Source organism: Aspergillus steynii, assembly GCF_002849105.1.
Source record: "Aspergillus steynii IBT 23096 chromosome Unknown P170scaffold_9, whole genome shotgun sequence".
NCBI classification, from domain to species: domain Eukaryota; kingdom Fungi; phylum Ascomycota; class Eurotiomycetes; order Eurotiales; family Aspergillaceae; genus Aspergillus; species Aspergillus steynii.
The window spans coordinates 985,973-998,568 of NW_020194406.1; the positions used below are offsets into that span (position 1 = coordinate 985,973).

The following is a 12,596-nucleotide window of genomic DNA, read 5'->3' on the forward strand; positions in this document are numbered from 1 at the left end:
GGAACTAAATCGTTAGCTCGACGGCGGCGGATTTCGCGGAGGAAATGACATGCAAGAGATCGACCACGTGCTGGGCGGCGTTGATTGGGCCAATTTATCGGAGAGATGAGAGCAGTCTGGACTGGTTGTTACCGTCAAAATGGACGAGTTGAGTTAGATTTAGATATTAATGCTGAAGACTAGCATAGGCGAGATCACGCAACCGAGGTATCCTCCCTCGCTCGCTGTAGTATACTCCGGAGTACGCATGCTAATCGAACTAACTACTCCCCTTCTCAAACCTGGAATATCCACCGCGAGTCCTTATCGCCCTGGAAATCGCCCTCTGCGTCCCCGATATCGCCCATCAGCGCCTGCAGGCCCTCTCGTTCACGCACCTCCGCCTTGCGCACGTTCTCCCGCTTCAACACCTCCCACAGGATCCCCACCACCGCGATGTTCGCGACCAGGTATCCCAACGCGAACCCGTGGCCGAGATAATACCGCGGGCTGGTCTCGGTGCGGTAGAGCTGCGTTCCCAGCACGGCGCCCAGGTTGCCGATCGAGATCTGCATGGCGTTGGCGATCGCGCGCTTCGTCTGGCCTGAGACGTTGTTGGCCGGCCAGGACAACACGATCGCCACGGCGGGGTAAATGCCTGCTGCCGCAAAGATCGTGCCCAGGTAGGAGACCCCCGGGCGGTGGTCGGTCAGTAGCAGGATGTAGCCGATGCAGGCGAGTGCCGAGGAGCCCATGATGAAGGGGGCTCGGATGCGGGTGCGTTCGGAGAAGATGGCCACGGCGACGGTGAGCACGAATGCTACGGCGTAGGGGGGTACGGAGAGTAGCTGGGCTTCGGCTGCGGTGTAGCCGAGTTCTTTGATGATGGTTGGCTGGGTTCGTTAGATATGGTTCCTTGGATCGGGGGGAGGGGAGGTACCAGGAAGAGAGACAGCGTGTATAAAGGCAGAGACATGGTGTGGAATCCGAGACCATATAACCACACCTTAGGGTCTTTGAATGCGTCTCCCACGGCCGACCAGCTGAACTTCTCATCGCGGGTGGAGTCGTTGTCGTTTTTCAGGCGGAACTGGATAAAGGCGCGCTCTTTGTCGCTGAGGAATTCGGCGGTGGCAGGGTAGTTGTAGACCCAGAAATAGGCGATGATAGACATCACCACGGTAAGTAGTCCTTCCTGTGGCCTTGTCAGCTGAGTCTGCATGGGGATTGACTGGACCTACCAGGATAAAGATCCATCGCCATCCATTGTATCCGCCGACGCCTCTCATATGAGCAATGCCCTGTACAGTCTCAGTATGCAAATCCACCATGCAATCGAGGTCATACCCAGGCAAGAATCCCGCCAAAAGCACCCGCCAGCGACGCAGCGCTGAAGAAAAGAGCCACTCGGTAGTGTTGCTCATTGCGTTTGTACCACATGGACAGGTAGAAGACCACACCAGGAAAAAGACCACTTTCCGCAATTCCAAGAGCTAAAGTACCAAGTCTTCGGTCATGGATCGCCAGGTCCATGAGCCGAGAAGACCCGTCGCGATAAGCAAATACCCCTTAATGAATGACTGGGGCTAACGTACCTGTTCGCGAGGTGAGATACCCGGCCAGGTTCTGCACGACTCCGAGGAGCGTCGCCACAATACCCCAGACCAAAGTAAGAGTTGGTAGCCAGATGCGGGGCGTGGTCTTTTTGAGCACGATGTTGCAGGGTATCTCAAACAGAACGTAGCCAACGAAATACAGCGTCAGGCCTGTCAGGTACTGATTTCCAGCTATGCGGTCGGTCAGCGACGGTTGCCGTTCAGACAGAAGCATAACGTACTCATATTGATATCAGTCGTTAGACCCTCCAGACGGGCATTTCCAACTAGACACGAATTAGTACATAGTATACAATGCATCGCACAAAAACATACCATTACTACGATCCAAGAACGACAAAAGATACAATATCGTCAACGGCGGCAATAACCTCAGATCCAGCTTTCTTAGCAACGCCTTCTCATTAATGCCCTGGTGCTCATTCGCCTCAGCACTGGCCGTCCGAGACGCAGACTTCAAATCCCCCTGCGCGGGAACGTCCAGTTCCTTCTTCTCAGCCAACTCCGCCATGGTGTCTCCCAATTTGTCGGGTATAGATAGGTGGTAAGGCGTGTCTGAAGGGTCGATGTCAACCGCTCAGGGGAACCCTAATTATTTAACTTTCACACATGGCAGGTCGCAGCAGCACCTCATCTTTCCCACCCCTCGCGCGATGGAACCTGCAAATGACAGTGCTCCGACTGGTGTTGATCATGCATGGCACTGAAGCCACCGCGGCGTTAATCAGCGGGCCAAGCAATGAAATAAACGGCATGGCTAGATGCCGGAGGTAAGATGAGATCCAGATAGGCTGCTGATGAGCAATCGGGGTGCCGCGATGACGAATTCGAGGAGTGGAGCGGGCAAGTGAAGATCATGAATCATGTCGGAGTTGGAAAGGCGGCTAATATTGTAGGAAAGTAGTCGCGACGGAGATGGTGGGGTTTATTCAGAGCTGAATGAGAGTATAGATTTAAATATACAAGCGCATTGTATTCGAATGGTTGCCAGACTTGTGCTGCAGCTGCAGATAATCCAATGATGCTGTTCGTGAAGCAGAGATCACGCCATCGGCACGTGCATGCAGTGATCGCCATTCTTCGCTTCTTCACTTGTTCTGCTGGTACCTTAGGGTCGGGGTCCAGTGTAGGGTGGATTATGACGCTGAGGAATCATTGACCTGGTGGTCCGCGGAGATTCCTGTTGGAGATGGTGGTTGCTCCTGAGATCATCTCGACTGGAGGACTGCAAGGCACGTGCCCGGCCATGCCCTAGCCAATGGATCGGTAAGACTGGAGGTCCTTCTCTCTGCAATCTATTCAATAAGTCTGAATAGCAATAGCTAATTAGATTTAAAGCATAAAAAAATGAAGACGTAAATAACAGACAAATTTTATTCCATTAGCGTTGATGTCAGATGGGAGCATGGTCAATAAGGTGGCCAAATCAAGGGAACACACTCCGAGCCCATACTAAAGACAATGTACTTAAGTACTTAGGCAGAACTCGAAAGCATCAAGAATGGAATCAAAATAATATGTAAAGCAGTGTCATTGTTCACCATAATGTGGGGGTATCAAGTGAAGGCCTTCCAGGCATCCGTATCCAATCGCCTTCCCAAACCCCTTTGTAACGCCATGTGGTATATTCCCATCCCAATCCCAAATCATATCCAAATCATATCCAAATCCAAATCCAAATCCCAAAGAAAAGAAAGAAAGAAAGAAAAAAGAACAAACCAAAGACAAACGCCAGACAGAAACAGAAAACAAACAAAACACGAAAAAACCAAACGAACGCAACGAACATCACACACACAACACACATAACACACACCACACGCATAACCACATAACGTGGAATACGCACGGCACACATACATAACACATAACGAGTTCGTCGAGTACATAAGGATATAAGGAAATTCATCTAATCTATCATGCGGGACATTTCTAAGTCCCTCGCGAGACTACGCGGTATATGTAGAGACACTGCATAACTTTTGAAAACATCATGCCGGAAAATTCAGCAACGCAAGTCAAACAACGCAGAAAACGGGGTCATCTGCCATGACACGGATATCAAGGACTGTTAAAGGAGTTCTCCTTCATATACAATGGTCCTGAAATGACCTAAGGCGCCATAATCAATGCAAGCAGAGCCATGCGACAGTAGAGGCCATATCTCATCTAGAAAACAGTTAGTGGGAAACCAGCAAATGATGGGGAAAGGGGAAGACTAACCTGGCGGAAGTAAGCGGCCCGCTGGTCAAAGTCAACCTCCTCGGCAATCTCTGCGTTTCTAGGCAGAGGATGCATCACGACCATGTGGCTCTTGGCGTGCTTGAGGAGAGCGTTGTCAATGACGAAGCTGTTCTTGAGACGCTCGTACTGCTCAAGATCGGCGAATCGCTCCTTCTGCACACGGGTCGAGTAAAGGACGTCGGACCGGGCAACGATCTCGGGAGTCAACTGCTCGGACTCGACAACCAGCTGGCCGGAGGCACGGATCTGGTTGCGGACCTCCTCAGGCAGGGAGAGGTCCTTAGGAGCAACAAGCTGGATGCGGACATCGTAGAACTGGAGCAGCTTGATGAGCGAGTGGACAGTGCGGCCGTAGCGAAGATCACCAGTGAAGGTGATGGTCAAGCCAGTCACGGTTCCAAGCTCCTCACGGATGGTGAAGAGGTCAAGGAAGGCCTGGGTGGGGTGCTCAATGCTGCCGTTGCCACCGTTGATGACGGGGACCTGGGAGAACTTGGCGGCAGTCTCGGTGCTGGTCGGCTCGGGGTGGCGCAGAACGACGGCATCTCCGTAGCAGCCCAGGGTGCGCAGAGTGTCCTGCAGGGTCTCACCCTTCTTGGTAGACGAGTGCTCGGTCGAGATGATCACAGTGCGACCTCCAAGACGCTGCATGGCGGCATCGAAGGAAGCGGAAGTCCGGGTGGAGGGCTCGTAGAAGAGGGTGCACAGGACACGGCCCTTCAAGAGGTCGAGGACACCTTGACGCTGGACGCCAAGACGCATCTCCTGGGCCACGGTGAACAGCAGATGCAGATCAGCGCGAGTGAACTGGTTGACGGAGAGGACGTGCTTCTGCTTGAACGAGGACCGCGAGAGCATCTCGAGCAGGGGAGACGACGCCTGGGGCACCGTCGGGTACAGAGGAGGGCCAAGCTCGGTCGGCGCGCCGATCTGCTCCAGACCCTTGCGGACAGGGCGGCTGGGGGTGGAGATCGAGGGGCGTCGGTCAGCCTGCTGCACCAGAGGCGACATGGCCTTGACGGAAGGAGACGCGGGCACAATGCGGTGTCCGGACATATCGGCACCCTTGGCGGCATCGGAGGTGACAGTGCCATCGAGGCAAGAGGTCTTGCCCTGGAAGGTCACGCGCTGGACAGATCCCCTCACGTGCTTTCCGTTGAAAGGAGACCAGGCCTGGGGGCTCTGGTACAGGTAAGGGCGGTCGATCTCGATCTCAACGGAGCTGTCGGCTTGGTCGTGAAGCTCGAAGATCTTCTTGGGGTTCTCGTAAAGGCGGGCAATGATGTCCTCAACGGTCAGGCGACCCTCAGCCACGGCGGTGAACAGCAGGGGCAAGGTCTCGGCAATACCAACGACGGGAGAAGCCTTGTCACCGGCCAGCTGGAAGGGGATGCTGCCGATGGAGAAGACGTCGATGGTGCTCAGATGCTCCCACAGAGCCTTCTGGTCTTCGGCGGAAGGCAGGAAGCTGCACTCCGGGAAGTCCTCATTGGAAAGGAAGAGGCAGAAGACGGAGACATCGCAAGTGACCTTGAGACCCTTCTCCTTGCTGAGCGCAATCAGACCAATGTCCTCCTTGGAGGTCACACTCATGACGTGGATGTTGCGGCTGTGGAGGCTGGCCAACAGCAGAACCGAGGCCAGATCGGTGGACTTGGCATCAGTGATGATGGGCTTGCTGGAGGGCCAGGCGGCGAAGTGGCTGGTGACCGCGGCGACCTTGCTGATGTTGCCAGAAAGGTGGTTGAAGGGGATGAAGAGGGATCCCACATCGCCCGTCACCTGGCCAATCTGCTCCGAGTTGTTGGAGGTGGCCACGACGGAGAAGTTGAAGTCGCAGGCCGCGTTGTTGGCATTCTGCTGAACAACTCGCAGGGCACGAGCATCGGTCACGGAGGCATCAACACCCGCGGGCATGACGCGCACCATGCTGAAACCGGCAGCGATCGAGGCCTTGGTCATGGCCTCGAAGTCCTTGGAACCGGGCTTCATCAGATCGGGCACGAACGCGGCAATGTTGATCAATCCAGGGAGGATGATGGTGCGGTGGCTCGTCTGGTAGTCGATGGTGCGGATGTTCAGGTCATAGTGGCGAGCAATAGCCTCAATGAGGATCTTCGCGTTCTTGACGTTGGTAACCAAGGGGGTCTGGTAGTCAACGGCCATACGACGCGTCTGGTAACCCTTACTCATGTAGTTGGCAGGACGTCTGAATCGGTTGTTCGACGGCAGGTTGATGTACAGATCGATGAGGTTGTTGGCCAAGTGCTGAGTGAGAGAGTACTCGGACTTGATGTCGTCCTCCTGGCCCGGGAGAACCTCCAGGTACTTGACCGGGACGCCGTTCTCTTTCAGGAAGTCGGCAGTACCGGCGGTAGCAAAGAGGTTGAACCCAATCCGGTGCAGCTTGTCGATCGAGGGCAGCATCTCAAGCTTCTCCTTGTACGAACCGATGGAGAACAGGATGTTGCGCTTGGGAAGGCGGAAACCAGTGGACAGGAGCGCCTTGAGGTAGGCCTCGTACTTGTCACGACCGAACGAAGCGACTTCTCCGGTGGAAGCCATCTCAACACCCAGGACGGGATCGGCTCCGGAAAGACGAGAGAAGGAGAACTGGGGCACCTTCACACCGACGTAGTCCTTGGGGATGCTGACAGGAGGATATTCGGCGAAGGGGGCGCCAATCATAGCCTTGGTAGCCATCTCGATCAGGTCCACACCCATGACCTTGGACACGAAGGGGAAGGATCGAGAGGCACGGACGTTGCACTCGATGACCTTGATGTCGTTGTCCTTGGCAATGAACTGGATGTTGTAAGGACCGGTGACGTTCAGAGCATTTCCGATCTTGCGGGTAGCCTCCACGATGCGGCGGACGGTCTCGGGGTCCAGATCCTGGGGCGGCAGGATCAAGGTGGCATCACCAGAGTGGACACCAGCATTCTCGACGTGCTCGGAGATGAAATGTCCGACCATAACACCGTTGCGGGCCACGGCGTCCATCTCAATTTCCTTCGCGTTCTCGATGTACTTGGTGATCACAACGGGGTGGTCACGCGACACATCGGCGGCCTGGTTCAGGTAGGAAGCCAGGTCGTGCTGGGAGTAAACCGTGTTCATGGCAGCACCCGAGAGCACATAGGAAGGTCGGACCAGCACGGGGTAGCCAACCTTGTCGCAGAACTCGGTAGCCTCCTCGATACTGGTGAGTTCCTTCCAGGAGGGCTGGTCAACGTCAATGCGGTCAAGCATGCGAGAGAACTTGTAGCGGTTCTCGGCGCCATCGATCATCTCAGGCGAGGTACCCAGGATGTTGACATTGAGGCGGTGGAGCGGCAGGGCGATGTTGTTAGGGGTCTGGCCACCCATGGAAATGATGACACCGCTCGAGGTCTCCAGCTGGTAGATATCCAGCACGGTTTCCAGGTTGATGTTTTCGAAGTACAACCGATCGGCCTCGTCGTAATCCGTACTGACAGTTTCGGGGTTGTAGTTGACCATGACGGTCTTGTGGCCCTGCTCGCGAAGAGTACGGATAGTCCGGACGGAACACCAATCGAACTCGACGGAGGAACCAATGCGGTAAACACCAGATCCCAGGACCATGATACCCTTATCATCGAAGTTCACGTCGTGCTCGGAAGCGTTGTAGGTCAGGTACAGATAGTTGGTGACCGAGGGGAACTCGGCGGCAACTGTATCAATCTGCTTGACGATGGGGATGATACCGGACTCAACACGCAGACGTCGAACCGCGAGCTCGTTGGAGCTGAGGAAGGCGGCAAGCTGGCGATCGGAGAAACCGAGCTGCTTGGCCTGGCGGATCAGAGGCCTAGGCACCGAGGTGGCGTTGTAGTTCGTCATGAGCTTGCTGAAGTCGCTGAGACCCTTCAATCGGCTGAGGAACCACTTGTCGATCTGGGTGAGCTGCCAGATGTCATCGACAGTGTAGCCGGCGGCCATGGCGTTGGCGATGGCGAACAGACGCTGGTCAGAGGGTGTCTGCAGCTCGCCCTTGATGGACATGAGCGCGTTCGTCTCGTTGAAACCAAGGTTGTTGAAGTCAACGGAGCGGATGGCCTTCTGGATCGCTTCTTCAAAGGTTCGTCCAATGCTCATGACCTCACCAACACTCTTCATGGAAGAACCAAGCTGGGTCGACACACGAGTGAACTTCTTGAGATCCCAGCGGGGGATCTTGACAACGCAGTAGTCGAGAGAAGGTTCGAAGCAGGCGCAAGTGACCTTGGTGACCGAGTTCTTGATTTCGTTGAGAGGGATTCCCAGACCAAGCTTAGCGGCAATGAAGGCAAGAGGGTAACCGGTGGCCTTCGAGGCAAGGGCCGAGGATCTCGACAGACGAGCGTTGACCTCAATGATGCAGTACTCCTTCGAGAAGGGGTTCAGAGCATACTGGATGTTGCACTCTCCGACAACGCCGAGGTGGCGAATAACGTTGACAGCGGTGGTACGCAGCATGTTGTAGTCCTCATCCGAGAGGGTCTGCGAAGGCGCAACAACAATGGAATCACCGGTGTGGATACCGAGAGGATCGAAGTTCTCCATGTTACAAACAGTGATACAGTTATCTCGGGCATCACGGACGACTTCGTACTCAATCTCCTTCCAGCCCTTCATACTCTTTTCAATGAGGACCTGGGGACTAGCAGCGAAGGCCTTGATGCAGAGGTCCTTCAGCTGGTCCATGTTCTCGGCGAAACCACTGCCAAGACCACCCAGGGCGTAGGCAGCACGGACGATGACGGGGAATTTGATCGCCTCCACCACCTGCAGGGCCTCCTCCAGGTTCGAGGCCGACGCAGACTGAGCGCACTTCTCGTTGATGGATTCCATGCTGCGCGCGAAGAACTCACGGTCCTCGGTGGTGATGATCGTGTCAATCGGCGTACCGAGAACCTTGACTCCGAGACCCTCGAACTCATCCTTGAGCTGGATACCGACCTGGAGCGCAGTCTGACCACCGAAGGTGACGTAGATGGCGTCGGGACGCTCGTGCTTGATGACCTTGCGCACGAAGTCTGCGTTCACCGGGAGGAAGTACACCTTGTCGGCAAGACCCTTGGAGGTCTGGATGGTAGCAATGTTGGGGTTGATCAGGATCGTGTAGATTCCTTCTTCCTTCAACGCCTTGATGGCTTGACTACCGGAGTAATCGAACTCTCCGGCCTGACCGATACTCAGACCACCACTTCCCAGGATCAGGACCTTCTTCACCGAGACGCGGGGAGAGATCTTGATGTTCTCTTCCTTGGTGCCGCCGGGGAAAGACACGGGCTTGCTAAGGGCCGCAGGAGAGGCAATAGTCTCCTGGATGGTGTTGATGAAGACATCAAAGAGGTACTCGGTATCCCGGGGACCGGGCGTGCTCTCGGGATGGAACTGAACACTGAAGAAGGGTCGGCTGGTGTGTCTGATACCCTCGTTACTGCCGTCGTTGGCGTTGACGAACAGCTCCTCCCAGCCCTCGGGCAGGGACGAAGCATCGACGGCGTAACCGTGGTTCTGAGAGGTGATGTGACACTTTCCAGACACCATGCTGGTGCAGGGAATGTTGTGCCCACGGTTACCGAACTTCATCTTCATGGTCTGGGCACCGACGGCACGCGAGATGAGCTGGTGACCCAAGCAAATTCCGAAAACGGGGGTGCGGCCCTCGCCAATGGTCTTGGACAGGTTCTGGACGGTGGTAGAGAGGGTAGCGGGGTCACCGGGACCGTTGGAGACAAACAGACCGTCGTAGTCCTTGCCCGCAAGAGTAGGGAAATCGTAGTTCCAGGGCACAACCAGGACTTCAACGCCGCGCGCCAGCAGGCAACGCAGCTGGTTGAACTTCAGGCCGACATCCAAGCAAAGAACGCGGACAGGGCGGCCCGAGGGGTGTTTCAGGGCAACGTTCTCGGGAGGGGAGAAGAGACGGGGTTCCCGGATGGAGACTATAGCAACATCAGTCAGAATTGGAACTCTCTTTCTCTTGAATCGGAAGATTGTGTCCTACTAACCTTCATCCACGAGGTTCGTCGTGTTGGGGTCAACCCATTCGGTCTCCTCGAAGTATGACCTCCAGGTATCCTTTTCGGTGGGAAGCGAGTCCACGGCGCCGTCAGTAGATCCGGTCTTCTGCAGCAGCATGCGACCCAGCATGCTACCCTTCTGGCGGATGCGCTTGGTGAGGGCACGAGTGTCAACTCCGTGCACGGCAGGGACACCCTGCTCCTTCAGCCACGAGCCCAAAGACGACTCGGCAAGGAAGTGGGAGTAGTCCTCACCCGCGTAGGTGGAAACCACCAGAGCGGCAATGTGGATCTGAGTCGACTCGAAGTACTTGGGCAGCGTCTTCAACAGCTCATCCATGGTCTCCCGCGAGGGCACACCATAGTTACCCACGAGGGGGAATGTGACGACCAGAATCTGACCCCGGTAGGAAGGATCGGTGATGGACTCCGGGTATCCAACCATGCCGGTCTGGAAGACCAATTCTCCAGCCACGCTCTTCTCGGCACCGAAGCTGTAACCCTGGTAGACGGTGCCATCCTCGAGTTCGAGGGCAAACAGCTTGTCGCTGCTGCCTCGGACTCGGGAGGAGGCCGGGGGGATCACAGCGCCATTGCTCAGATTCATGGAGGGCAGAGGCTGCAAATCCTTGCTGGCCTGGCTATAGGCCACGGCGCCTCCGGTGGAAGGGCTCGTAGGAAGCGCGGCCTCCTCGTGACCGACGGACTGAGGCATTGCGGTAATAGTGGGGGGAGGGGAAGGTCCTCTCGGGGACAGTTCGGTATGGTATTCACTCTACCGTAGCATCAGCCGCCTCCAAGACTCAGTATAGGATAGAGGAGAATGGAGAGAGGAGCGGGGGGAGGGGGGGGTATCAGAATTTTGCTGCAGCAGCACAGGAGGAAGAATATAGAAGAAAGGAAGAAAAGAAATCTCGTTCGGATTTGGCAGAAATAAAATTTTGTGTACGGGGGCTGGTTGAGCTCGCTGATTGGGCCGTGGCGTTCACCGATCCGGGGATCGTTGGTCATTCTGCCTGCACCGACCGCCTCGTTTGGAAAATTTTTTCTTTTTTTAACTTTTCTTAGCGGCCTTCTTTATATCCGGTGGTCATTCGCATTACGATCAATAATCACCCGGCGAGGCCAGAATGACCAGAAAAAATCCAGTTTACGGGAATTGGACCCCTACTCCGGAGCAATGCCATCTCCTCGGGCTCTGAAGTGCTGAACACGTTCAATTGAGTGACTCCATCCGCCATTACGTGGGCATCGTCAATTGAGCGGGAGGAAGACGTCGTTAGTAACCTTGACATCACCGGCGCAAATACCGCCTGGTTCGGAGGAGCAGACGACGCTGGCTTTTCTCTTCCGCGCTCGTCTGGAGGGGCAAAGTGGGCTCGCCAACCAACTGCCGACCAAACACATCCGCCGTCGATGCCTGATTCCTCGGGTTTGCCACCGGATCCACTCCGCTTGCAGCAGGTTCGTCGCGGGCGGTCGGTGTTTAGGGCTTGGTCTGGGTCGGGTTCCTTCGATGACAGTTGATTAATTTAATAAACATTAATATTTTCTACTGTATAGTATCTATCTATATCTATATCTGTAGAAATATATATATCTGATAATGAACGTGTGCGGGCTGTTGGTAAATCTGCTATGGGTCTCCCTCTTGTACTGCATTTCCTGTTCCGCTTCCGGAGAGGAATGCTATCCTAATCTCCCAGCCAGCAATAAACGTGCCTCGGCAGATACCACTCCGTAGTAAAGCACCTGTGAAGATGTGGATATCTTCGATTTGCCTCAATGGAGAACAGCAGACCTGTCAGGATACCTGAGAGGCACCGGACTAATCCTTATGCAACTCTCATTCTCAGGGCAGTTGGCAGATGACTGACAAATTCTTGCTGGATTTTACTCAATTCAGCAGGTTGGGATATCTGCAAAGGGTTGGGGCTAACAAAGATCCCGGCATGAAAGAACAAGATTTTCGGAGTAGAGGTGTTCCTTGAGTAGAGCTCCTACCGGTTCCGATCGTCCTGGGTGTACAGCGGCTATCTGCATCTATGGTACGTCATCCAAGCCATTATTTTATGCGTCCGAGAAAACCAACGTACGGAATAAAGCACATATTGGAAGTATAAAGAGAATTGGGAATGCGTGAGCATCCCCTGCAAGCTCAAAGACCTGGTTGTGGTGTCAATGAAATGTAGATCATCTAGAGTCGAGGATATATATACATCCGCCTGTCATATTAAGAGAAACAAATAAACATTTTTGATCGCACCATCGCGCTCTAGTATTCTTGGCTTTTATAGGGAATTTTTTCCCTATTGTAGTATGGTCGCTAAGATATAAATTGATCAGAATTAACACTGTCCGTGCTTTAACAAGCTCACGTCAATGGCAGACCTGATGTGCTTCTGCTACGGGTCAAAACCTGCCCTACGGAGAATGCTGCTCAGCGATGACACAATAAGATGCAAGGCCGTCAGTAAATGAGCGCATACACTCCTGTCCTTATCATCAGAGAGCCGGCGGAAGTAAGGAGCGAATTGTCACGCGGCGCTAATATAGCCGGCTGCAACTGCAACGGCATCCCTGCGGAATCATATGAGGATCTCATATCGGAGTATTTTTAGGTCGATCCTCCGCTTTGATTAAAGTCGGGAAGCACCCGGTCGGTGCGTAAGATAACAGTGCCTCCGCAGACGAGGTGGCGTCAGGATGTTTTCACATTTTTTCT

The 12,596-nt window shown here is 54.5% G+C and overlaps 3 protein-coding genes across 3 annotated transcripts; all 3 read right to left on the reverse strand.

The window, feature by feature from the left end:
* Nucleotides 1-275: 275 nt before the first annotated feature.
* Nucleotides 276-2,106, reverse strand: P170DRAFT_367586 (allantoate permease family MFS transporter; the record flags this gene model as incomplete). The annotated part of the gene is made up of 7 exons (XM_024844814.1): nt 276-872; nt 920-1,174; nt 1,221-1,280; nt 1,327-1,472; nt 1,575-1,766; nt 1,817-1,861; nt 1,911-2,106. 7 exons carry the CDS (start codon nt 2,104-2,106, stop codon nt 276-278), a joined length of 1,491 nt encoding a protein of 496 aa, XP_024699742.1.
* A 1,036-nt stretch (nt 2,107-3,142) lies between these two features.
* On the reverse strand, nt 3,143-3,634 carry P170DRAFT_286428 (uncharacterized protein). Its single transcript, XM_024843207.1, has one exon. The coding sequence runs from the start codon at nt 3,502-3,504 to the stop codon at nt 3,253-3,255; it is 252 nt and encodes an 83-aa protein (XP_024699743.1). The 5' UTR covers nt 3,505-3,634; the 3' UTR covers nt 3,143-3,252.
* Nucleotides 3,635-3,707: 73 nt separating this feature from the next.
* Nucleotides 3,708-10,586, reverse strand: P170DRAFT_367993 (bifunctional carbamoylphosphate synthetase/aspartate transcarbamylase; the record flags this gene model as incomplete). Its single annotated transcript, XM_024844836.1, has 3 exons — nt 3,708-3,764; nt 3,819-9,793; nt 9,860-10,586. 3 exons carry the CDS (start codon nt 10,584-10,586, stop codon nt 3,708-3,710), a joined length of 6,759 nt encoding a protein of 2,252 aa, XP_024699744.1.
* Between the last annotated feature and the right edge of the window lie 2,010 nt (nt 10,587-12,596).

Coding starts and splice junctions, on each gene's coding strand:
- P170DRAFT_286428 (XM_024843207.1), bottom strand. CDS start 3,504: ATGAATTTCCTTATATCCTTATGTACTCGACGAACTCGTTATGTGTTA.